This window comes from Leuresthes tenuis, unplaced genomic scaffold (assembly GCF_036924035.1).
Source record: "Leuresthes tenuis unplaced genomic scaffold, fLeuTen1.0.hap1 SCAF_21, whole genome shotgun sequence".
Taxonomy (NCBI): Eukaryota; Metazoa; Chordata; class Actinopteri; order Atheriniformes; family Atherinopsidae; genus Leuresthes; species Leuresthes tenuis.
Genome location: NW_027325375.1, coordinates 25,861,918 through 25,888,781, shown reverse-complemented (window position 1 = coordinate 25,888,781; position 26,864 = coordinate 25,861,918). Strand labels below are relative to the sequence as shown.

The 26,864-nt window shown below is 38.0% G+C and overlaps 1 protein-coding gene across 2 annotated transcripts in view; it reads left to right on the top strand.

Moving 5' to 3' along the window:
• nlgn2b (neuroligin 2b) overlaps positions 1–26,565 on the top strand; it is a 65,296-nt gene extending 38,731 nt beyond the window's left edge. Inside the window, exons 4-9 of one of the 2 annotated variants that reach the window (XM_072375110.1) lie at positions 1,873–2,022; positions 15,505–15,690; positions 19,280–19,545; positions 19,690–19,843; positions 20,710–21,070; positions 23,449–26,565. In XM_072375110.1, coding sequence (XP_072231211.1) covers positions 1,873–2,022; positions 15,505–15,690; positions 19,280–19,545; positions 19,690–19,843; positions 20,710–21,070; positions 23,449–24,379 — 2,048 coding nt within the window. In that variant the 3' untranslated portion in view covers positions 24,380–26,565. Of the gene's footprint in view, positions 1–1,872; positions 2,023–15,504; positions 15,691–19,279; positions 19,546–19,689; positions 19,844–20,703; positions 21,071–23,448 lie in introns of both variants that reach the window. The other variant, XM_072375109.1, reaches the window with a different exon arrangement.
• Positions 26,566–26,864: the final 299 nt, after the last annotated feature.

Genomic DNA, 26,864 nt, shown 5'->3' with positions numbered 1-26,864 from the left:
GACAGCATTAAGCACAATTTATTTATTTGACAATCATGAACCACAATTTCTGGATTGTGAAAGCATGACTTGAGGCTACTGCTGCCTTAAGACAATCAATCTCTGAAATGTCAGAAGTGGACAGCTGCTTCCATCCTGACGCTGTTATAGTGCAGAGCTGAATAGATGGAGAGCAAAAATGTTTACAACAGTAGTCGTTGTGAACACATCAGAGTAACAGAAATGTAGCAGTTGAACTTACAGTTCAATCCAGTTTTACTTTTCTTGCACAAAAACTAAAACTCATCTTTAGGCACTGTACATAGAGAGAAACTTAACAAGTCCCTTTGAGCAATCACTTGGCGATAATGCAGTAAAAATAAAGTGGTGATTTGTCCTTTAACATGTAAACACATGTCATTCCCTCTGTCGTATGATGTTTTTCCCAGTAGGAGTGTTGCTGTGACAGCCTGATCATACGTCACTCCTCTATACAGTCCTGATAGCACCAAGATAATTTAACTTGTTTACATATCCTCTGGGAAATCAGCCGATGCTCAGAATACACCAGCGAAGAGAAGAAAAAGAGCAGTGCACTGGAGTGTGCGATTGAAATTTTTTATTTCAAGCCTGCTTTAGTCATACAAATTATCTATAAAATATCTTTAAAAAAAAAACGACAAATTCTGCATGTGTGAAGCCATATGCACCACTTTGCCTCATTCACTTGTGTGTGTGTGTTTGTGTGTGCACTCGTGACTGTGAGTGACGCACCCAAGTGCATGTGTAACCTGAGATTCAGGTGGTGATGCAGGCGGGTGTGCAAATACGTGAGTGGAATTTGTTACCACGGCAACAGGCATTCAGTGAGTCGGTGCAATGGAATGGCTGGTGCAGTTCTATTAGCGAGAAGCAGTTTCCATAGCGACTCAACATCGCAGCTGCCTATGCAAGAGTTTGTGTGTGTGTGTGTGTCTTTGTATGAATACGGCGTGAATCCTCTGTGAATTTGAGTGTTCATTAGCGTACCTCGCTATGTGTGACTTGCTTTGTAATCTTTTTTTTTTTTCCACACTTGGTGTTGTGTTTTTTTTCCTTTATTTTGGTGTGAACCTCCCATCCATTTCTTTACCCCTGTCAGTTCTCTGATGCTGCCCTATTTTCATCTCCTTCCTCTCTCTGTCTTACCCCCCCTCCCCGCCCCCTTATCTCTATTTCTCTCCTCTTATCTCCCCGTCTCCCCCTTCTGTGAGTGCTGAAGCTCATCAGGGTAAACAGATGCTGTGGCTGTTATTTATGTTTCCACTTGGTCTGCCTTTCATACAAATTATCCACAGGGCCTGCACAGTGCAGGCGCTCAGCCTAACTGGGCTGCACTGGCAGCTCTCTCTCAGCCTTATCCACACTCAGACACTAAGAATACACCACAGACGCCGTTAGAGGGGGCGGTTCAGGAGAGGACGTGGAGGGGTAGGGGGTAGGGGTGCACACAAAGATACTAATAACAGATAAAAAATCAGAACTGCCATTTGCTCCACATATGGAAGGGAATCACTGTTTTGAGAAGTACCCACAGTGCACAGGACAGAGGTAACACAGAAACATCACAGAATAAATGATAGAGAATAGACTCAATGAGGCATACGTGAAGGACCTGCTTCGACTAAGAGTCTACTGAAAAAATTCCACACTTTGTAATTTCCTAATCTTTTACCTCATGAGTGACTGGGCATAAAGTATGGATACTTTATGCACTTACAACCCATATCAGTCATATCTAGAGCTTAATCTAGCTCTAACTATGGGTAAATTCTATCTTAATCTTCAATCTAGAATTGTCCCAAAGATTTTACTTGAAAATAATGAGCACCTTTGTTGTTCTGTGTTGTGCAGATATCCGGGATCGTCATAAGAAGCCGGTGATGCTGTTCATCCACGGCGGCTCCTACATGGAGGGTTCAGGGAACATGTTTGATGGTAGCGTCCTTGCCGCCTACGGAAATGTAATAGTTGTCACCATGAACTATCGACTCGGTGTGCTCGGTAAGTTGGATATGGCAGATATTTGACATATTTTAGAGATCAAGTGATTGATGCGTGTGTTGTAAATGTTTGCATAAAATAGTTTTGACATGATTACCTCATATCAAAATGTGTCTTTTAAACATCGTAGCATAGTCATGTAAAGATTATTGTATAATCTGCACTCCTCTCTGACTCATAATCACTCTTAAAATCAGACCAAAAAAGTAAAAAAGACTAAATCTGTGGCCTTGCGAAGTCAAGGGTAACTTCTACTGTGTCTTGTTCTAAGCTAACATCACATAGCAAGGTGCTTGAGCTTCAGTTTATGACTTTGAGCATAGCATGAAGCTGCTATTTGAGTTTCAATTTAATGCTTCCATTCTCTTGACACAATTTCAGTCATTTTAACATGGTACAGCAAAGAGTACGTTTAAAGGAAAGTGTGCGCAATAAAAGCTGACTGGTATTAATGGTGAGAATCTGAAGTGAGGCATAGAAGAAGACAGTCCCAATCAAAGCAAAGCCAAAAATCCCAAACATGAAATAATTTACTGATGACTTGTCATTAAAGCAATATTAAATTAGTATCATTAAATACTGAAGACCATGTTATGAAAAAAATGTGTTTATTGTTAAAAACACACATTTTACACACATACTTCAAATCTGACACCTTACAACCTTACACATAGAGGTCAGAGTGTGATAAAACTGAAAATTTTATTTTATTCAAACACATATCTTTCTGTCTTCGGGAAATCTTGAAAAGCAATAACATTGTGGGAACATTGTGTCGTTTTCCTTTTAAGAACCCAGGAATAGTTTTCTGACCAAATCCGTGGGAATTTCCTTTGTTATTCATTTCGCTGTCATGTCATGCTACGTTTTTGTAGGTTTATGTTTTAGGTTTTTTTGGTGGCTTTTTTTCATTAATTTTGTTTGTAAATCTCACAGCATGAGAACTACAGATTCTGGTTGGTCATAAGTCACAAACGTGGTCTGTGATTGGTAGACAGACTCAAAGCAGCATGGACAACTAGCAGAAAGATAACAACAATTGCATAGCTTCAGCACAGAAAAATACATGCATCACATTTGTTTTCACTTGTCTGACTGGAGTTAAGTCCCCACATGGAAAAGGGGGGCATTAATGTCCAGCCCTGTGCAGACTTTTCTGTACAACTGAATATTGTGTCTTCAAAACATTTGCATAGTGTTTAATCACTATCTTCTCATCATACACAATGAGGTATAGTTAATGCAGATTTATCTTTTCTGATGTTGCTCACACTTCTCCAGCTATTCCTTTATGTACCCATTTATTTGTGCAGCTATAATTTCATAATAAAGCACAAACAGACATGTTTACAATGTTCAGTGTGTCTGATTAGAATGCTTTAGATTAAATGATGTATTAAAATTTCCTTCTGAAAAGACAATCACCAGGATCTGACTCACTTTACCTCTGGGACACTACTGAAAACTTAGTGGCTTGGGTGAATTTTCAGCTACTGAAAACAAAACGGAAACTGTTTTCTGTTACTGTCACGTCTTGTATTTTTGGATTTACCAACTGTTTTTGGATTTACAGTTATTCTATTTATTTAATCTATTGGAGCTTTGTGTTGGTTGCTTGTCCTGTGAGTGTGAGCTGAGCTGAGCTATGTGTGCATATGTGTAGCCCTTGTGCTGCTGAATATCAGGGAAGTCAAGTATTTACATTCACCCTCATCTTTCGGAGGTGTTTGCTCATAGACTATTTGTGGCTGTCATTGCAGTTGCCAGGTTGGGTAATCAGATCTTGTTTATTGCATCAGGCCTGTTTCAACATATCACAATAATGATAAACAGAGAAACTGGAGTAGTTTAGGATGGAGTCCAAGAGTTGCAAGAGTATTAACAGAGGGCAACATGAGCCACACTGTTATTGACAGTGCCAGTGGAAAGAGACACGGGCACAAGGACAAACTGAGAGTTTGCAAAATGATCTGGACCTGCTGATTTAGGTGGATGGATTTCAGCTATTTATACGGTCGTTTTCACAACTGTCAGACAAATCAATGCCTTTAACACGCTGAGATTCAGAAAACAATTTGGGACAAGGATAGTTTGGTTGTACGCTAAACCAAACGCTCTTCAGTGACATCTTCCTTTGCTTCCATTACACCCACCTTGACCTTGTGTCAAGAGCATTGCTGTGATTTGTGTGTGAGATGTTTGAAGCAGGCACACCACAAGTAAATTTCTAACCCTTAAACTCCACACAAAGTCATTAACATATCCACAAGACACAGGAAGATAGAGGTGGAGATAGATGCAGCTGATTTATAATGAGGGATGACGCAGTGTCCTCGATTCCGTTAACATTGTTGAAAATTTTGGTATGTGGGCGAATGTGCGCTCTCCCCGTCTCACACACACTCTCAGATATTTAAATGGGTTACTGTACTAAGGCGATTATCCTTGTGTATAACTGTGTGGCATGAACATGCATGTTTGTCTGTGTGCACACCGATTACTTCCCATGCATATGATTGTGTGAGTGTGTGTAGTAATTGGTTGCGTGCCATGCGTAAAACATATACATGAATAATGCACCATCCATCTGAATTTTTAATAATACTCCTCTCTGACACTGTGCATTTGAGTCAAAGTGAGAAACAGAGGCACGCCGTATCTTAATGGTTTTAAGTTCTAATCTTTAGTATTATCCTGTACTTACACTCACAGGAGCTTACACATGCCAACCTCATTTCATACAATGCCTGCGCCTTTAAGAGAGTGATAGTCAGGAGTACGGAAAGGGGGGAGAGCAGGGAATAGAGACAGATGAGCAAGGGAGAATCATAGACAGAGAGGGAAGAGGAAACAGAAGGGGGGAGATGGGAGCAGTCTAAAAATAAACCAACGAAAACGCTTTTTTAAATCTGCAGTGATGCAAAGTATTCATTCGAATAAATGCTCCCTGCAGTGTGACCACAACTCCCTTGAATATATGACTTAGTGCTTTATGCTGTCACTGTGCTAGTACACATGCATGTATAATGTTTTTTAGTAAATGATAAACTTATCTCATAAAAAAACGTGCTTATTAATTTACGATACGCTCTGTCGTTGAGCAATAAAATGGGTGAATGAGAAGAAAATGTCTGCTACACAGCCTGGTCCAGAGGTTTGGTGACTGCTGTGATTTCAGACTGCTGCTTGCCTCACCTTCTCCCACCTTCCTCCTGCTTCAGGCTCAGGGAGCCTTCTGATTTGTGTTGCACAACCATCTGTTCAGACTAATTAACTAATTAACTAATTAATGAACTCTGGGGAAGGGCCCACCATCGTGGGCTCTAAGAACATTTTTCACCTCAGGAAGAGAGATGAAACACTTCTTCTGGAAACACCTCTCCTTACTTTCCTCCCAATTTTAGCTTTTTACTTGCAAGTAAGCAAGTGACCTATTTAGAAGTAATTGTCTCCATGTTTAGCAACTACAGCTTGTATACTGTAATATAGTTAGTTACGAATTTAACATATAGTTATAATTCTCTCAAACAAATATTTTTTCTGCCTATGACGTGCTTTTTGCTGTTCACTAACTTCTGCTCATCTCTACATTCTGTTTGCTGCCAGTTTGCACATTTGCTACCCTCTGTTCTTCTTCTTCTTCCCTCTGCTGTTATATCCAATCTGGTGGTGCAAGGTGATATTACAGTTAAATGTGGTGTGTCCCAAAAGTAGTTCAATGACCTGTCTTAGCTGCATAGTACATATATTTTTAATGAAACATCATAGATCTAGTTTTTTTGTTTTTCTTAACTTTTGGATTTGTTCATGTGTATTTTCTGAAATATGCAAGTTATTTTCTTATTCTTGGAGCCCCTTTAAGGCTTCTAGTGGATGACTCGTGAAGAAATTAATCTTTATTAACCTTTTATTGTTATAACTGCCAGAAACGTTAAGTTTTTATTTTTTTTATTTTCGTTTTGGAGCAACACATCATGTCATCCCCTCATAAACTGTGTAAGATGTATGTATTACCTTCTAATTTTTTGGTCTAATTCCAAGCAAATACATCCTACTTCTTAAACTAGTTGTATTCTGTTTTTTTGTGGTGCTGGAGAGACATGATATAAAGGAATTTAGCACAAAAAGTTATATGTATCTATTGAAAACAGACATTTATAGGTACTACCGATCAAGTTAAAAAAAAAAAACTCCCAGGCCTTGAACTCAGGTTAGAATACACATACAAATACATGAAGGATTAAAGGCTTTTAACTGGCTCCAGGGTCACTCAGTTATTGATGTATAAGAATTATGTAAATAATATACTGTGGCCTTTAAAGGTTTTTTGATGTGCTCTCTGTCATTCACCATGTTGTTTTAGTCACAGTTTGCTTATATCTGAGGTTTGACTGATTAATCACATAATTTGGTTGCAAGAATTAGCATAATCTAATCAACTCTTAATAATGACATAACCATACTGAATGGAAACACATACATTTAGATTGTCTTGTTTTGTTTCTTAAAATACATTTGAATGGAGACAGAAAAAGCTTAAATGATTTTTTGATTAGATATGCCACTTTTTGATTAAACTTTACAAAATACAGCAATCATTTATTTAATTCCTCTAACATTTACACTTGTAAATGTCTTACACTGATTTATTTTTGCATTACATCGATCACACTCACTACCAGTAAAAGTATATATCTTTTTTTTTTTTTAAATATGGTCAGCTCATGAATGAATCTTCACCGGAAGAACAGATCAAATAATTCATCTTTCTCATTCACATTTATCCTATTGAGAGTTGCTGAGGGCTGAAGCCTATTCCAGCAGCCATCAGGGGAGATGCAGGTTACACCCTTTCAGAGTGTTGTTACAGGTCATGAGTGTTTCACAGGGTCAACAAAGAGACGAACAAAAACACATGCTCACTCCTACGGTCAGTTTAGAGTCACCATTTAAGCAGGGTGGGTTTTCTCCAGAGTGTCCAGCGAGTGTGCAAACTCCACACAGAAAGGCCCCAGCTGAGATTCGAAGCTGTGTGGTGAAGGTACTAACCACCATGCAGCATTTGACTAAAGCTCATGTGCTTATGTACTCTGTTTGTAACATACTGGTGAACGCTATTTAATTTTTTACTTAATACGTCAAATCTAACAAGCACATGAAAACAAATATTTATGCAAAATTCAGGCGTTTCCAAAATGACTTCTTTGCTCAGCGAGCCCTGAGTTTACATTATGCTGCCCAAGGTTCTCATAAATATTGTCTTATACAGAGCAGTACTGTTAGGCAGCACAGTGCAGTAATTAAAGCCTGCTGCCTTTTCACAGCTTAGCTATGTGTAAAGACAAATAAATCACAGCTCCAACTCTTTACATAGAACCACTATCTTAAGCTTTGCAGAGTGGGAAGCCTTTAGACACCTTCTTTTTGCCTGGATAACTGATTGGAAAACCCAAATCATTTCCCTGGCCTGTAATTCTCATTGTGAGGGCTGCAAATCAAGATGTTGGGCCTTTAAATCAAATAACCGAATATGAATTCTTTCTTATTTTTGCAGAAACTAACTAAGTCTGATTAATATTCTACCTGTAATTTGGGACTTTTATTCTAATTTCTTGTAAGGTTTCATGTTCCTGACAGAAACAAAGTTTATTATTTGTTTGTATTTTTTATTTATTTATATCTATTTAATTAGATATTTGAAACAATCAAATTTAGTTTACCTCCCGAAGGGGAGTCAAAGAAGAGAGTGTTTGAGACTCATTTGAGACTTAAATCAAATCACGATTAGTTCTTCAATTTTCAAAATTTCTAATTTTCCTCACCTTAACCACAGATGCCCCTTTAATGCAGAGGCAATCAGATTAAATAAATAAAGTAGACGCAACAAGCATTATTAATAGTTTATATTGTTAATTAAAACTTGATTATTAGCTTTGTGATTTAAACTATGCAGTATGTTGAAAAGGCTGTTTTTGACCTAATTGAATTTGATTTCATTTTCAATTCTGGCAGACGGCAGTTTTCATCATGGATCAGTCGTTTCTGAAATGGAACTTTCTTTGACAAGCTCTGAAACGTCTTTGTGTCAGGGTGATGTTTGAAGCATTGCTTTTTAAATTTGCATGACAGTCTGGTGTTATTTCGCAGCCCGGTTCCATTTGACTGGACATTTGTGGGTAAATTTGAATTGGATATGAAGTAACAAAAATAATGATAGCAAAGGCCTATTGCATTGCTTTTGTACTGAACTCATTTCAGTTCAGTGGAGTGAGGCTCCATTACAATATAATTTCATTTCTGGGTATACTTGACATACAGTATGATACATAATTGAAATGGACCTACCAGACAGTTTTCAGACGGAACCTTAAGTGCCAATGAGACTTGACAGATAATCCAGCAGAAATGTGCAAGAGCCAATGTATAGCAGCAGATTTAAGAGCTGAAGAATTTCTATTTTTTTCTTTTTGTCACAGTGTCCTCCAGTAATATTCACCCAACGTTTCAATAACATATTCTAGATAATCCCCAGTTTGCTGCACAGTATCAAATGATCCACTCCACACCAGTAATCAAAGCAGTGTTCAGTGTCAAGAAGACTTCTACGTGTGGCAATGGCCTTCTCCTTTTTTTGTAATGAAATCTACCTGTGCTTGACTAATTTAGTGACATGCATGTAAAGAAACAGGAAAGGTTTGTATCCTCTTTGCATTCACCTTTTCTGTTTGTGTAAAAAAGAAAATCATCCCTGGTGTGACGTCACAGTGATGTTATATAATGTGTCCTTCATAATGTTCCTTTCACCTCTGTCAGTTAGGATCTGATAGTAGCTTAGCCCAATATTCACTTTAATATCTGTTCTATGTCTGCATTTTTTTTTCAATCTTCCCCTCCCAGATCTCCATACTGCCTCCTCCCCCCTGCTCCGGTTCTGTTTTTCTTTTCAGCTCAGAAAGACCAGTCATTCTGTTCAGTCTTAAAGATTACTCTACATTTGTCTCAGCAGTCAAACAGTCATATGACTGAGTGACAGTTATGGATTTGTGAAAGGATTTTATGGAGATGATCACAACAATGGAATTGTGGAAGTGCCATGATAGAGAATACATTTTTCAAAGAATGAGAAAATGTTTGTGGAAATTTTGAAAAAAAGATATGAATTAAGGAATGAATAAGTTAATCAAGACAACATGTGAGTAAATATATATATATGCATATATTATATATTTTTCACATGCAGTTTTTATTTGTTCTGTATAAATGTATCGAATAATATTTTCAAAAACTATATAACTGCATATGAATAATAAATTACCTGATATGTTTGTTAATGATAATATTGTTATTATGATAATAATTTACTTTCTAAGATTGATTTTATTAATCTTTGTTCCTTTTTTTATTGATTTCCCTTTTTGCTATTGTTATTTCTTAATCACTTTTGCTTTCTCCACTTTTTTTTAACAATACAGGATTAAGAGCTGAGAAAGAGCCCCCTTCTATAAAACATGGGTTATACCTGCCACTCAGATTCAAAACCAATCCATCCCATAAATTAGATCTGATATATTAAGATAAATCCAACTCTACAAGCATTTAGCTTTGGATGAGTTTTTCTGCATGCAGAGTCATAAATCTCTGCACACATGAATCCTGCCTTGGCAGGAGTTTTTCAGCATGGACAACACAAAGAGGATGTGATGCAGGTTGTTGAAGTTCCTGGTTGCAATCTACCTCAGCAAGCTCAAGTTTCTCTTTGTGCCAAGATAACCAGATAATGAACAGAGCACACAAAGAGGAAGGGGTGTGTAGGTTTAGCTAAAAGATTTGAAAAACTAGCAAGGAAATGGTTACTGGTTCAAGGCCAGATGTTTGCAGCTGATCTTAAATTTTAATGAGAGCAAAAAAAAGAAAAAGTGAGAGCAATATGAAATGGGAGTTGCAAAAGGTATTAGGAACATCAAAACAGAAAGAAAAAGATGGATAAAGGAATAAAAACAAATAAAAGAAATTGTGAAAAAGTAGAAAAGTTATTAATCCATATTTTTATAAAAGTACACAGAACTGTATGAAAAAACATTTGAAAGTTGAAAATCTTAAATTTCCACATTTACTGATTTACTAATTTATTTTTTTCCTAGTTTATTTTTTTTTATTTTTAACAGATGTACTCTTGTGACTGGCAGTCTTGTCATTCCATAATTTTAAAAAAAGGATTTCCTAAACAAAGCTGTTCATTACAGTGCATTTGATATATACAAAATAGTGAAAACGATCTTGCGATGGGGAACTTCTTTTTTATAACGTACCTCTCTTGTCTCAGACTGAAAAAAAAAATCTATCTAGTGCATCTCTATACAAAAATATCTTTCCAGATGTTATACAATATCAATAGGGGATAATGTCATTTTAACATATCATCACTGCACAGCAGATAAAGATGAAGTGCTTTGACTGTGTTTTTGAATTCTTTGGAAGGACGCATTATGATCTTACCATTTCATAAAATAGCTCTAATGAACATAAAACTAATGTGTTCTTGATGGATGCAGCACTACATACTGTGAGCATATCAGATTTGAATTTCCCTCCATTACTTGCTCACTACTAGAGCTTTCTTTCACCCATTCATTTCATTGTCTTCGGCTTGTATCAGAGGCTGATGACTTTCCTCACAATCCCTTAGTGGTTGCCTAAAGCAAGTGTTGAATATGCATGAATTCAGCCTCATAAACTGCTGCTCGCAACGCTAAAACAGAACTCAGCCCAACTCAGCAGTATGAGTGTCATGGATCAGAAAGAAAACTTACTGAAAGAGAAGAGTAGAAAGGGAACTTGTTTGACTTGTTTATCGCTTCATGTTGCTTTTTCACTTTGCCAGTGGCTGACACGTGAGCACCCATTTTTACATGAGAAGTCTTCATGTTGCCTTTAAACAGAGAGTAGCATGTGGTGCTAGCTCTAGCTAGCATGCTAGCTCATGCTCTCCACTCAACTACGTGCTCAGATTTGTTTCCTTTGAATTCTTGTGTGCTTGCATGCTGCAGTTTGTGTGCTTGAGTAAGTGTACACAAGTGCTTTCATGAGTGTGTGACCATATCATTTCGCCGGAAGTCCTGGATTGTTGCCAGGCAACTGTGGAAGGCAACTCAGCACTTGGCTGGGCAGCAGACGCTTCCACATGCCCATGGTTTTGATAAGTGTCACGGGTCAGTGCTGATACGTGACCGGGTCAAAGTCATGTCAGGCTAAGAGCCAGACTCTCACTGGGATGATCAGAGGACAATTCGTGTCATCTTGTTAGTAACATCTTAATTACTTGATGTAATCCTTTTAAGGTAGTATCTAAGTAATAGCACATTGAAGAACGATTTTGATATTTAATAATCTATTCAACACTAAATGCTTTTTTATGATCGTTATCTTATTAACAATTTTGTAGGGGACAGGATATTGTCCTCACTACTTGATCACAAAATGTTGGTATAGGTTTTTCACTTTCTTGACCCTCAAGAAAGGTATAGCTTTACATGTACTTGTGAATCTTCATAGAAATATGACTAACTATTGTGGTAAATAAATAAATATACTGTCAACTTTGATGAAGAGCAGCAAAGACTGTGGGAAGAGAGGAGTGTTGTGTCACACTGGCTGTTCTAAAAAGGTCAGTTTGGCAGGTAATCACCATCACTACTGCTTTTATCACCATCATCATCCTCCTCATCACTTACATTACAATCACCTCCAATAAAACATCTTTTGCTTTTCCACTCACTCCAACATGCTGTCTCCATTTCCACCATCTGTGCCACTGTACTTTACTTTTATTGCTGTCCTACTTTTTAAGTTTCCCTTTCGAGTAAACTGTTTAATTTGCTGTGCATAATCACTAAGGCTACATGTGTCGTTCACATGTGTGAAATGTTCTGCTTTATAGAAAGCCAAATATGTGTTTTGACAACATATATAACAGCTTATACCGACAGACTGTGATAATGTATGTTGCAATAAACCTTACATTTTCCAAATCTCTTCTGGTTCACAACATGAAGAACATTTGTCAGCTTTGGTAAGATAACCTGACACACATTCCATTTAGCAACACAAATTAGACACACACAGTGTTAGCTCTGTGAATAGTGAGATATTACTGCTGTTCCAAAGCATTACAGTAAAAGCACAGAAAGATTCCCCTCAACAAATAAAGTTAACATTAATAGATATTAACTGTCTTGGTAAGAGTTATTGGCAAGGTCAAATTGTTCCTACATATTATATATTCAGAAGTAAATGGAATTAATAATATATCTAGATATTTTGTATATTATTGACAATGTACCCTGGCACAATTTCAATGACATCATCTAAACATTGTCTTTTGTGACATAACATTTTTTATACCTGTATCTGCTGCTAAGTTTCATCTACACTTCATGGCTTTATAGTTTAGTTGTTTTAAATTTGCAGGCATCCTTTTTGTAATGGCAGATTTCAGCTCCCTCCAAAGGCTTTTAAAGGGAATTAGGTCAGGACGCATTGCTTGGCAGTTTGAAGCAGTCCTTGTCCTTTTCGGTCTTTCCTTTATGCTGTTGGATGTCTGCTTTCTGATGCTTTCAGACAGCTACTCTTCATTTCCATTTTTTTTTTCTATCTGCCCTCTTTAATGGAGTTTATCCATCATCCATTGGTTAATTTCTAAGTTGATAGTTTGTATTTTTTCATTATTAATGTTGTTATTATCATTTGATGGAGGAACTTATTCCTAATTCCTAATCCAAATGTTTTTAAATGCAGGTCAAAAATAAGATGAGGTGATATGAACATAAAGCCAACTTGCCAGTTGCATGGAGGTGAAAGCCCTAGATTTTTTTCTGTAAACAAGCACCTTTTGCACACACTTATATTTGTTATTATATTGATACAAAGTCCACACAGCACTCCTGCTGTATTCAGGCACACAGACATGCATTTTAGCATGACATTAAAAGAAAAGAAAACCACCTTGAACACATAGTAACAGGTTTAGCTGCCTTTTTTAAAAAACTAGCATATATTCCTGCAGTTTCAGACTAATTTATAAAACATTTCTAGATTTGTACTTGAGATTATGTTTAATCATTCTTGGTATTGTGCTTAGGTTCAGTCCACAAAATATAATGCAGGTCATTAAGATAATAAAAATTGAAATGAAAAACTTGTTTAAGCAGGCTCCTAGAATCCCATTTGTATCTTCCAGAACTAAACTAACTAAAGCAAACAGGACTGCTGCTTTGGAACAGTGACTTGTATACCATTGGTCAGCAAGTGCAAAGAAGTCATTCTGGTCTATAAAAACTCTCCCTTTTAAAAACCACCACTTTCATTGTCCTCAGTAATGTAACAACAACGCATAACCAGCAGGGAAATCACCCTGATCAAAATTTAACTATTTAGACCAGGTGAGATCATTTCTAGGTCAAAGTAAAGTTTTATAAATGATGTCTTATACAGAGATTTTTCTCTTGCTGAAGTCATACCTAAGGCTAAAGCTCATCATAGATCTGTTTCATTAATGACGTTCCAGTTTTATGACCAGGTTGCTAAATTAAATAGCTAAGTCAGCAATCCAAGCTGTCAAGGCAGCTTCCCTTTCCTTAACAACTGGAGCAGTTCGAATAATTAAGAGTTTGTTAGATTTGTGGTGTAAATTAGATTTTCATGCCAAATAAAAAGGTGAATGATGCGTTTATTTATTTACTTTATCATTTGTTTCCTTTGTTATTTGTAGTTGGATTATGTGTTTGACTGTGGAGTGGGTTTGATTCTTTGTTTGCATTATTTATCAGCCGTTGGGTTAGAAAATGTTGTAATATTTCACAAAAGAGAACCCTGAACAATGACATATGGTGAAGGTTCCATAAGGACCTTTAGATGTCCCACTGACCTTTTTATGTTAACTAGATTGAAGCTCCAAGCCAACATCCTCTTTTCTTTATTTCTATTGCACAGCCACTGGCCCTGGAATATCGCCCTAAAACCAGCCCATAATGTTTTGCAACATAGACTTTTAGCTTCAAAGATATCATTTCATTTGAATATTTTTTTCTGTTAAGCAAGGAATATAATTTTTTTTGGCAGAATATAGCAAATTCGGTGTAAGAAAAAAGTACCCTCAGATGACCAGTACATTCAGTCCATTGCTATGGCATCTTTCAAAATACATTTTAGCCAAATGAAGAGCCAGCTTCTGAGCTGGTGAGTGTTCCTGAATGCACCGCCTCATACCAAAGTGCACTCTATCTGTTCCAAGGATATTTGTCTGGCTAAAAGCCCCGGTCGCTAGCCCTGAAGCAGCCCTGATCAAGCCCCTCTTAAGCCCTGGAAGTGGTAGTGGAGACTACGCACTCGAACACCCACTTTTGGAACAAACATTTAAACGAGACTGGTGACACCAACTAACCAGTGCTACCAAATTATAAAAAAGGGGTAAATTCACTCTAAATCATGATTTATACTTTGCTAAAAATGTTGTGGAACATTGACAACAGAGTAACACAGTAATTTGATGGCAGAGTAAGACATTGAAGATATAATCAGGCATGCACACTAAGATAATGACTAATGTAGATAGACGTTTTTGTTTAACTTTACGCTAAGTCATTCCTACCAAACACAATCAAGGCAAGACAGCTTTGTGATTATTTGTTAGATCTAAGTTATTGTTGAGTGTATGTTCATTACTCTAGCCCCTAGTGTCAGTTATGGGAGCATTAGGAAAATATAGTCATTTACAGAAAGTGGCACACTAAATACTGCTAGTCAGCATGGCCAGTATGAAAGAAATCAAGGGATGAGCTAGCCAAATCAAAGATGGGTAACTGTAATTGAACAATTTTCTTTGTCATCATAACTTCCACTCCTACAGCCAATGCTCTGAGGAGTAAGCAATTTACTGGAATCAGTTTACATGTATTCGGGGTAATAGAGTCATCCAAAGAGTGATGAAATTTAAAAAGCTACAATTGTTGCAGGATAAAATAGCCTGCCGCGGCTTGGAACACATGTAAAGTACTGTAATTCATTCTCACAAGAACAAAGCATTCTGTTTGTGAGTGTAGATAGCATTTGTTCAGTTTATTTTATCTTGTTGTGGGTGTGCACCTGCTGTGTAAATGTGTGTCCAGGAAGTAGGTGAAACATGCCTTCTGTTGCACTCCTCCTCTCTCTGCTGACAAGTTCCCTTAACTGTGTTGTATTTTCTGCGTGGGCATTAAAAGTTAGTAATTTGGCGAGTTTTCCATGTGAAATCTGTCCAGACTTTCAGTGAGGTAAAGGCTGAGAAATTCATAACAACAACCGGGTGCCACCTTTGTTTGTATAGGATCATTTTAAAAAGGAAAAAAAAAAAACGGTCCTATACCCCTGAATTTTTGACACACTCCTACATTCACACAAAAACTTTATTTCTCTCTTTTCTTGTGTTTGGTCTACTTAAACATGCAGGGTTTCTCAGCACAGGGGACCAATCTGCTAAGGGGAACTATGGCTTGTTGGACCAGATCCAGGCCCTACGCTGGCTCAAGGAAAACATTGACCACTTTGGAGGAGACCCAGAGAGGATCACCATCTTTGGCTCTGGAGCTGGGGCCGCATGTGTGAACCTTCTCATCCTCTCCCACCACTCTGAGGGTAAGGTTCTTTTAGTCTCACTCCCACATTGGCTGTCAAAGGAGATTAACGTTTCAGGACAGTGTCGGCAATGTATTCCTTTTCCAGAGCATGTTGGTAATTTCAGTAAACAGCCTAAACCAGATTAAAATGTTTGGCAATATTATTTCTGTAACATCTACCATTTATTGCATTACAGTATTTCTGTTTTCAATAAACATTTAAAACTGCACAGACAAGAAGAGTCGACAGTTGGATGAAAATTGTAGGTTTTCTGCCAATACATTGAATACAAAGTCATGTAATAATTTCAAATAACATCACTCCACATGAGACTTAGATCACTGAACTCTGATGAAATTGTCCCTCCTCAGTAAAACTAATCCTGTCTGGACAATACATTTGGAAAATGAAGAACACTGTGAGTGTTTCTATAGTTATTACTGTACATTATTAAATCGTTTTCATTCTTATGGGCTTTAGTGTTGGGGGGGGGGGTTTAGTGGTATTTTAAAATTATCCTGTTAACAGATGAAAAGTTCAAATTGGCTAACAACGTATGACTGAGAGCCACGTCTGATGATTTGCTGTCACAGGCATTTGCCACTTCTGCAGAAATAGATTCTGAGGCGTCTGTTAAAACACTTCCTCTGATTGTTTTTCTTCATATCATTATGAGCGTTAGAGTTGTTCCAAAGCTTTTTTCACAATGGTTCCTATTTATGTTAATTGCTTTCAGCGGACATCCTAATTGCATCCCTATGATTTTGTGGATAGATACTGGTCTAAAAAAGAATAAACGATATAGTAGAAACAAAGTAGAGGACTATGGTTTTGTTACAATGCTTTGCATTGAACTTAAGCAATTAATTGTTCCTTTTTTTCATTCTAAAGTTATATTTGCTTATAGTTTAGGTTTTCAATGGAAAAACAGCCTACACAGCCTCAGGTATTGATTTTGTTATTTAGTAGGCTATGTATCTTTATCTCTTGATGTGACAGATGTTGACTGCTGTTATTTAACGATTATGGTGTTTATTCTGTAATTGTGATTGATGTGAAATTATTATATCTGTAAATGTACTTCATATAATTAGTACATGATTATTTTGGTCATTTGGTGATTGCTTTATTTTGAATACACAGTAAAAAGGAAATCATGTATACATACATACATACACATATTTATGTAGGAAGCTTCTGTGTTTATGCTTGAGCAGCAACAACTAAGACCAAAACAAAACAAAGTCCTAGCTGAAACATAAGGAGAAGTCTTTCAAGCAGCTCATAAATCTCTTTGTCTTCATCTTTATCCATGTTTATCCTTCTCTTTGTGGGAGTCTTTTCAACTGAAAAAAGTTTGTTCAGTGAAGGAAAAGCTGGAACACCGCTCACTCCACCAAAGAGTTGTGAACACTCAAACTCTCATACTGACATGCGTATTGACCAACAGGCTAATCCTCGTTACACTGTTGTTTCCTCAGTAAGCTAATCGTGGTTTGCTGTTGTATTACGGTTTACAATTTTGTACATTACCCCTTCATATTAACCTTTAAATATATATTTTTGATGTACCAAACTGTCCTGTCAGTAAATGCTTAAACACCTGTTCTAAATGCAAAATGGCACTATGCAAAATGTCAGACTTTAGATCGTTTCAAACTTTTGCAAGATAACTTGCAGCAGTCTCTCCCATGCAGTTTTAAAATAGTAGTTGTGCATTTGTCGGCTGCATGTCCTTGGTACCAATGTCTTCTCCATGTTGGCTTCACCAAAAAGCTGAGTCTGTATTTACAAAGATCCTCGGCCCCCTAGCTTCCTGAAATCATCCAAAACTATATCATAATGTGAGTTGCCAGTCCTACATGTATCATGGTGAAATATAAAGACACACCAAGCTCCTTAGAGCATTATACACCATGGGTTATCCGAATTTAAACCTTTAGGAGATGAAGTTTGAGAATGAAAGATTTAATAACCTACTGCTCTTGAAAGGATTTCTTCAATGTTAACCCCTCTGCTTTTCAGTGCCCTAAAAGACCCAGGAGAGCTGAAACTGGATTTTTCTCTTTTATTTGAATCTATTGGATAACAAACATAAACACAGTGGTTTGAACCAAAGCTCTTGATCCTTGACTCATCATCTCCAGTTCCAGTCATCCTCAGTCCAGAGCAGATGCTCTTTGGCTCACTTAAATCTCTTCTTTGGTATAAGGTTTCTCTGTAGAAACTGCCATCCAAGCCTGTAGTTTCTGTTAAAAATTGTTGGTTCAGCATTTCTCGACACTTTTGTATGTTTGAACAAAAAGGCTTACACCAAGACTGCGCTGTGAAGCTTTGAAATATTCCGATGTTTTCACAATTTTAGGTGGTTCTGAGTGCAAATGAAATTTATTGCATGACACTTGCACCTCCACATCTGTAAAACACCCACCAGATGTTTGACCACTAATCCTCCAATCTGCTAGTGGTTAGTAGAGCTGAGAGGGAGAATTTTGAACTTTACCAAGAATTCAGATTACGTTATTACTAAACTGTTAACCTTCACACTGAAAGATCGACCTCGGGCAGATTAAAAAAGAAAAACATTTATCTCTACTGAAGGAAACAAATCCTCCATGTGTGCAGGAGAACAAGCATATCTGTCTTCATAATTCAGAAAATATTCATGAGAAAATGGAAAAAAAATAATTGATTTAGTTGTATTTGACAAATTGTTAGTCGCTGTGATATTGCCAGGGATTACTGCCTGTATTGCATGCTGTCAAAATTGTTATAATATATGTCTTATATAATCATTAATTGGTCGTATATCTCCATATCTGAAGTATTACCATAAAACTTCTGCCACAATTTGATTAAAGTTAAATTGTTTTGGTCAAGAACATATTTGTCATACAAGTCCTCACAGCTGGTGCTACACAAAATTAATGAAAGGTTTTGCCACATTTGCAGACATTTGCTCTATTCCTTTTTGAAGGCAGGCTGTAACACCACAAAGTACTGAAAAAGTCGGAGGGTGAACAGTTTTTCGAGGTACTCTGTGTGTTTGCAGAGGAGAGATGAGCTGAGGAGTAGAGCTGGAGCTGCAGCTGAAAGGCTTCTTAATTGATTTCACAGGGAGAGGAGCGGGGGTGGGGCACATGCAGAATATGGGGGGGCTTAATTATTAATGACAGAATCTGCAGATAAAACAGAGGGACAGCAAGCCACTTTACATAACAGTGCAGCGGTGCAACAGTGCGAGCAGTTTTCTTTCTCTTTCTGTCTTTCCCACTTTATCCAACAAGCCTGCTGCTTTGTGCAGAGTTATTACTGTTCTTCCTGCTGCTGTCTTCCGTTGTATGTAATGGAAAACATTTCATTTTCTTACACTAATGCTCACGATGATTTTCGCCATTTGCTAAAAGCAGCAGAATATTTTCTTCATCTTTCTTTGTACATCATACTCCTGAGTTGCCCCTCCTACAATATGTGCATTATTTAAAGAGCTCACACTGTAAGGCCTTGAGGGCCCCATCAGTTGCAAGCAAAAGTGTGTCAGAAGAAAAAAAATGCTGGCAGAGAAAAGATAGTGCTGTATTTCAATATATGGTGATGTTTTGTATAGGCCTGTTCCAGAGGGCCATTGCTCAAAGTGGCTCAGCCATCTCCAGCTGGTCAGTCAACTACCGACCACTGATGTATACTAAGATCCTTGCAAAGAAGGTGGGGTGCACTCTTGGAGACATGGCTGAGTTGGTGGACTGCCTGCGAAGGAAGAGTTTTCGGGAGCTGGTGGATCAAGACATCCAGCCAGCACGCTACCACATTGCCTTTGGGCCTGTGGTAGATGGAGACGTGGTGCCAGATGACCCTGAGATCCTCATGCAGCAGGTAGGAGGGATTTCTCAGATTACATTTAGTGAATTATTCTATTTAGGAGCTTTATCAGCAGTTTTCTTACAACTGTGGGAGCACTGCCTCAGCGTTAATGCCACTTTCTGTTCTGTCATGTCATGCTGTGTCATCTGCTTGTAGGGCGAGTTCCTCAACTACGACATATTGCTAGGTGTCAACCAGGGAGAGGGCCTGAAGTTTGTGGATGACAGCGAAGGGGAAGATGGAATATCAGCTGCCTCATTTGACTACACTATCTCAAACTTTGTGGATAATCTGTATGGATACCCAGATGGTCAGATCCTACCCTTTTTTTTATTTTTTATTTTAAGTTAAAATCTGTAGTTTCTCATGTTTTTACTTCTACAGAACAAAAAATACATTAAAATGATGTTATACTTAAAGCAGGGCTGAGTCTTTAGAGCTGTTCTTTCCACCAAAGACCTAAGGCTAGGCTAGAAAGGCGAGAATCAGGGGTAGAAATGATAATATTGCACTAAGCTAATTTAGCATGTTTACCACTGACAAAATTTTCTTTCACAATTACACATGCCATGAGAAGAACAATTAATGCTAACCTTTTATATTACACTTCATATATTTCTGTTAGACCTTCATTTGTCAGCCGGAGCCATCTGAACAGAGTTGATATAATTCTTTTGTTGGGCAACAATTTGAGGGAAATCTCATGATTCCATTATAATAGTACTGATTAATTTCAATATTTGATATATATTCTATTATAAGGATTTGAATATGTATGAAGAAGGAAGTTAGATGCTGAACAACTTTGAAGAAGGGGGGGGTAGCTTGCTGAATGGCTTGTTTCTCAGGATTCTGTCTTATATTTATAAGATTAGATCCTATTGTAAATAACTGATGACTTAATAACAGTAGTTCTGAAAAATAAGTTGGATGAATACAGAAATGCAGAAACTTAGATGGAACAGCTAAAAAAAAGATTTTACAATCTGAGAAATGTTAAAAGAATTACAAGTATACATTTCTTCTATTGTCAAATGACAACCCAAGGCATGTCATACATTTACAATATTTAAACTGAATAAGATTTCAGCCGTACTTCCTTCCATTTGCAGATTAACCTTGTACTGTGTCACTGTATGCATATTCATAATACTTTTTGTTTCTTCCAAGGTAAAGATATCCTGAGGGAAACCATAAAATTCATGTACACAGACTGGGCTGATAGAGACAATAGTGACATGCGTAGGAAGACCCTCCTGGCCCTGTTCACAGACCACCAGTGGGTGGCTCCGGCTGTTGCCACTGCTAAACTGCATGCTGAGTTCCAGTCACCTGTCTACTTCTATACCTTCCACCACCACTGTCAGACTGAGGCAAGGCCAGACTGGGCAGATGCTGCCCACGGAGATGAGATCCCCTATGTGTTTGGGATTCCCATGGTGGGAGCCACTGACCTGTTTCCCTGTAACTTTTCCAAGAATGATGTAATGCTCAGTGCTGTAGTGATGACATACTGGACCAACTTTGCAAAGACAGGGTAAGTAAAAAAGTATGATGTAAAGACATTTATAATGATATATATGTTGTATATGATTGCTCACATGGAACCCAGTGATGATTTCACTGAAAAACAAAGTCTATTGTCCCATAAGCACTTAAGCTCATTGTGAAGTTGGGAATTCTGTCTGATATCTTTATGAATTGAATCTGAAAAACAGTTCATGGTTATAGACCTTGGCTCTGCATCACGCCTCACATGCAACAGTAAAAAACACAGCAGGCTCCGATAAATGTTTCATTTTGCCTCTTAGAGGATTTTTATAGCAAGCATAGTTTCAACTTACAGATTGGACAGTGGCACCATGTCAGTGATTTTTCCTGAGTTACGTTAAGTGCTATGGACTATCCTGTTGCTTTCCAGTTTTAAGCACTGTCATTTGATATAGCATGTGATTATATGGAAGTTTCCACTGTGTCTGGGGGACATTGGTGTCAAGCAAGTTTCACAGTGACTTATTTAGTGAAAGATATTCTAATGACACATTATTAATGTACAGATAGCAGTTAATCGCCTAATTTTTGTCTCCTCCCTTGTGGTTCAAGCCCAGTTGATGCATTTGTATTGTAAAAAGTCTGCAATGTCACAAACGTTTAGCTGGATACAGATGTTCACACTGTATTCTCTGAAAGCATGGTTTGACCTTTTAAGAGAGCATGTTGTACAGTATGTGAGCTGAACATGTTTATAAAACATTTGTTTGATTTGTGCCTTATGCCATGTCCTCAACCCAAATTAAAAGAACGATAGGACACTGAAATAAAATAAACAGAATGCCTTGATTCACATATGTCGGAATTCAATGTTAATATAAGAAAACAACTCTGAGGTGAGAAATGTAGAAAAAATATGAGCTCATCTTGAACTTGATGGCAAAAACATATTCAAAAAAGAAGAATATGCAACCAAAGGTTGTAAAAGTAAGTGGTGCTAAAAGAAACTCCTGCTGGAACACATTGCAATTATGTTTTTTGGAAACAGGTCTGTGACTTAATAGGGTATAAAATGAGCACTTAGAAAGGCAGAGATTCTCAGAAGTAAAGATGGGCAGAGATTCCGCAATATGCAAAAATCTGCATGTAACAAAATGTGGAGCAACTTCGGAATAATCCTCCTCAAAGTGTGTGTTAAGACTTTTTATATTCTATCATCTTCTGTACATTATAACATCAAAAGAATCAGAGAATCTGGAGACATCTTAGAAAGGGGTGCAAGCACAGCACTGAGATGAAACCCCAATACACAATCACTGTAGTTATACATTTAATGTCGTACAATTAGACTTAATCCCTAAAATAAAACATGAAATGGATGATGCAGCTGGAATACTTTATGTGCAGACAAAGCTTTATGGCTCATTTCTAGAATGTAGAGAGCGTTGAAATTCTGAGCACTTCATTAGATGTACACGTGCACCTGCTTATACATGCAGTTATCCAATCAGCTAATCACGTGGCAGCAGTGCAATGAATAAAATCATGCATATACATATACATGGTTAGGACCTTCAGTTAAGTCTTGCATATTCAGATCTGTATCCACAGCACTGTGTCAGTGCTGGACAATGTTTTTTTGCATAGTGCATATGTTCTGGACAGAACAACTAAAAACCTATGGGCTGTTTGTGTTTGTGTAAAACAGTCACATAAGTTATGCAGGGCTCCACACCAACTTTTTCCAGTAGCAGCTTTGATGCTCCCAACTGAAAATTTTAGGAACACCACATAAATTTAAATGAAATGCAGCAGATTCATTTTATCCATTTTTACTGAAGTGCTAGGAAGAAAATACTTTTGTCATAAATAGTTCATTTAAAGAAATGCCAATCTCCTGTTTTATCTAAAGTAAAAGTCATCAATGGGAAAAAAAAGTTCAAAAAGTAAAAATGTTACAAGTTTTTTATAAGACACCACATAAATTAATCCCTTTATCTTTCTCTCTTTAAAACAATACAGCACATTGTTATACATATTGATGATGATTTGAGACTTCAACATGTTGCTGGCAAACAGTTTTGGAGTGGAGCTTCATGAGGTAGAATCATTAGATTCTGAAAATATGTTTTACGTTTCTTTTCATAATTCTTTAAACCTTTCATAATATAAGTGTATCACTTCCATCATAATAGAACACTTTTGCCAAAGTGTGAAGTTCAAAAAGCTGTCAAACCCAAACAACCGTTTTTTCCAGTTGTACTAAGAAGGAAAACATGAAACAACCTCATTTTTATCAAAAAACAGTACCTACTTCGATCTAAACAAGTAACACTTATCGTCTGTGAGATGAGTGACTTAAGAAGTCCTTGAAACCCGTAACATAAAAAAAAATTAATTGATTCTGTTCTCTCTCTTTCCCAGGGACCCTAACCTACCTGTTCCTCAGGACACCACATTCATCCACACCAAGCCTAACCGTTTTGAAGAGGTCATCTGGACAAAATTCATGTCCAAAGACAAGCAGTACTTGCATATTGGCCTGAAGCCTCGTGTCAGAGATAACTACCGTGCCAACAAGGTGGCCTTTTGGCTAGAGCTCGTGCCACATCTGCACAGCTTACATGAAGAAATCATCAGCTCCATCACCACTCGACTGCCGCCTGGGGGCACCAGCCGCCGGAAGGTCCCTCATCCTGGCACCCGCTCCACACGACACCCAGTTATCTCCACCTATCCACCAGACCCTGAGCCTGATGGTTCAGAGAGACCCCGCTATTCTCCCTTCCCCAGTGAGACACGGGACTACTCCACCGAGCTGAGTGTGACGGTCGCTGTTGGTGCTTCACTTCTTTTCCTGAACGTGCTGGCCTTTGCCGCACTTTACTACAAACGGGATAAGCGCCATGAACTCATGCAGAGACGCCACCGGCGGCTCTCCCCACAACGCGGCACGACAATGGGCATGGGTGTTGGCATGGGAGTCGTAGGGTCCCCACCGCACAATGACCTGGCGCTGAGTCAGGAGGAGGAGCTAATGTCACTGCAGATGAAGCAGCAGAGGGTGGAGCTAGAGCACGGGACACCCCTCCCTTCCCGTGGAGTCCTTGGCGACCTCGAACCCCTTCGGCCTCCCGTGTGTCCACCTGACTACACCCTGGCCCTGCGCAGGGCACCGGAGGATGTGCCACTGATGACAGCCAATACTATTACCATGATCCCCAGCACCATCAGCAGCATTCAGCCGCTCCACCCCTTTAATACTTATCCCCCTGTCCCAGCTCCCTCTACTACACCTGTCCCCAGCCACAGCAACAATGCCCTGCCACACCAACACTCCACTACCCGTGTATAGGACCAGGCACAAGCTCTGCTACCCCTCTCTGGGCTCACAGAGATGCACCACACAAACTGCTCCATTCAAACTTCACTCTCACTACCCTCTGTTTCTCTTTTATCTTTTTGTCTTCGTTCTCATTAAGCCCTCAAATAAAGCTGCAGTTTGTAAGATTCGAAGCAGTGAAATACCTCGAAACTGTAATCATGACTCAAGGAGGACTTGATTGAACAGCTCCTTTGTCATTCTGGGCAACATCCTGCTTTACCCTGTTATAGCTCTATAAATAATGACAGCGGTGCTTATGAAAGTCACCAAACATGCAGCTTTAAGCTTGTAGCTTCCTCAAAGAGGTATCATAATCAGTCAGACATCTAATGTGCAGCTTGGTTGTTTGGCGCATGTGGTTTTTGTGTCAGTGTAAAAACTACGTTTAACAAATAACACAAATATACATTTTCATTCATTTAGCGAAAAGATGAAACAGTAGCAAGCAGCTTTGTATGAGGTGGCATATGTCCCAACAAGCTGTCTGTCATCAAGCACTGATTTGTTGAAACTTACAAATTGCAGCTTTAAAGGCCCAATCTGGAAGTTAAATTTGGAACTGCTTGTTGAGCACAATGCCTCAACAGCTGTCTGCATTGTGATTTTGAAGAGTACTGTTTTGGGTGAAATGTATTGACAAGACTGGGAGTACAAGAATTAACATGATTTGACAGCAACCCCTCGCTAGATCCATTAAAAAATTTTGATTTATTTACTCTATTTAGAAATGTGTGGACCTGTTTTCATTAATGAAACTACCTAGATACCTTCAAATTGTTTTTCTTCCTTTCTTTCTTTCTTTTCTTTTAAAATATGTACACTTTCTGCTGCTGCTTTCAAAAAATTTCCAGATTGGGTCTTCAACTGTTGAACAAAACAGGAAATAACTGAATCCCATTCAGTCCGTAGGATGCAGCCTGGAATCCAGGCTGCCCATTAGAACTTGCTGCATCTGCGCCTCACAGGCTCCAATCATGTCCATTACTTTATTTGTTTCTCACTCATTATCTCTCTGCCTGTATCCTCCATCTCAGCTCACTTAACTGCTTCTCTCATTCTGCAGCCTCACACTCTTTCTCACTCTGCATCTTCCCTTGTAGCTCTTTTTATTAAACCATAACATAATCCATTTTCCTCTTTCTTGCATTCACTTCTAGACTCTTTTTTCCTTTTTGGAGTCTTTTATACAAAAACACAAATGTAAATGATGTATTATTAATAAATTGTAAGGATATGAATGAAAAAAAAAGATATTCTGATATCTCGTTTTTACCAGCATTCTTGGTGCCAAGTACTGTGATAAAGTTCCTCTTTCGCTGGCGTCCAGTGGACCGCCCACAGAGGTCCGTCCTGACTGTATCTTTCAAAAGGAGTTACCATCAGAAAAAGTGCCAACCTCTTCATTTTTCTTTTTGACCACTCTTTTTGTTTTTTTTATTATTACCCTCGATGTTGCACTGTGGCTGGTCTCTTCTTTAGAGGGAAATCAGATTCAATATATCCTCATTTAAAAAAAAAAAGTATATAAAGTTTTATTAACTACTTTGCTGTGTGGGATAGTTGCATGATTTTTTTTTCTAAACTGTGTGGACAGAGAAGTTTGCCATTTTGATTATTTGCCTTGTTCTTCATTGATTTCTTTTCTTTTAATCATTTTCATTTTATATTTTAATATCAGCTGCACTTTGTGGTACTTCAGAAAGTATTAAAGTATTAAGAGATGAATATTGTGTAAAACTATGATTATAACAAAGAGAGTAAATATTTCCTCTTTATTTTTTTCATTTCCTAACACTGAGGCTGTGCCGCAAAACTACCAGAGACTGATGAAAGCCTTTTTAATTCCCCCTCTTTTTGCTTTTGCTGTCTTTTTCTTTATCTTTCGCAGCTGTCAGGTTTGCACAGTCACTGTCTCTCAATTTCACCTGAAGATAGCACTTTTTAAGTTACAAAATAAGAGAAATGACTACATGAATAATCAAAATATGTTTTTTTTTCTGCAACTGACATGAACCACATGCTTCAAGTGTTTGAGGACTGCCTGACAGCTATCTTTTCGTCCGCTCTTTTGTTGTCTCATGATTCTCGCTTCTGCCCAGCGAGAGAAAGGAAAAGATATATTTATGGTCAAAAGATGAGAGAGCCTTGTAAGCGCGTGTTGCATCTTTCGCACAATTGAACACAGAGACAGGTCATACTCTGGACAATAATGAAAAAAAAAAAACTGTGACATTAAGACAACACTGGACAAGCAATGATTCAGTGGTGAGGAAATATGATCCATTAATGCACAAAGGATGCATTCTAAAAACCTGATTTAACAGACATTACTCACACACCACATACCGTGAAAGGGAGGCGAGTGGGATTAATTCCCCCTCCTTGTAACGTCCTGCATCCTGTGTGCTCAGGATAACGACACTCTGGAGTCAGACTGCCATCCCTCACACTGGAC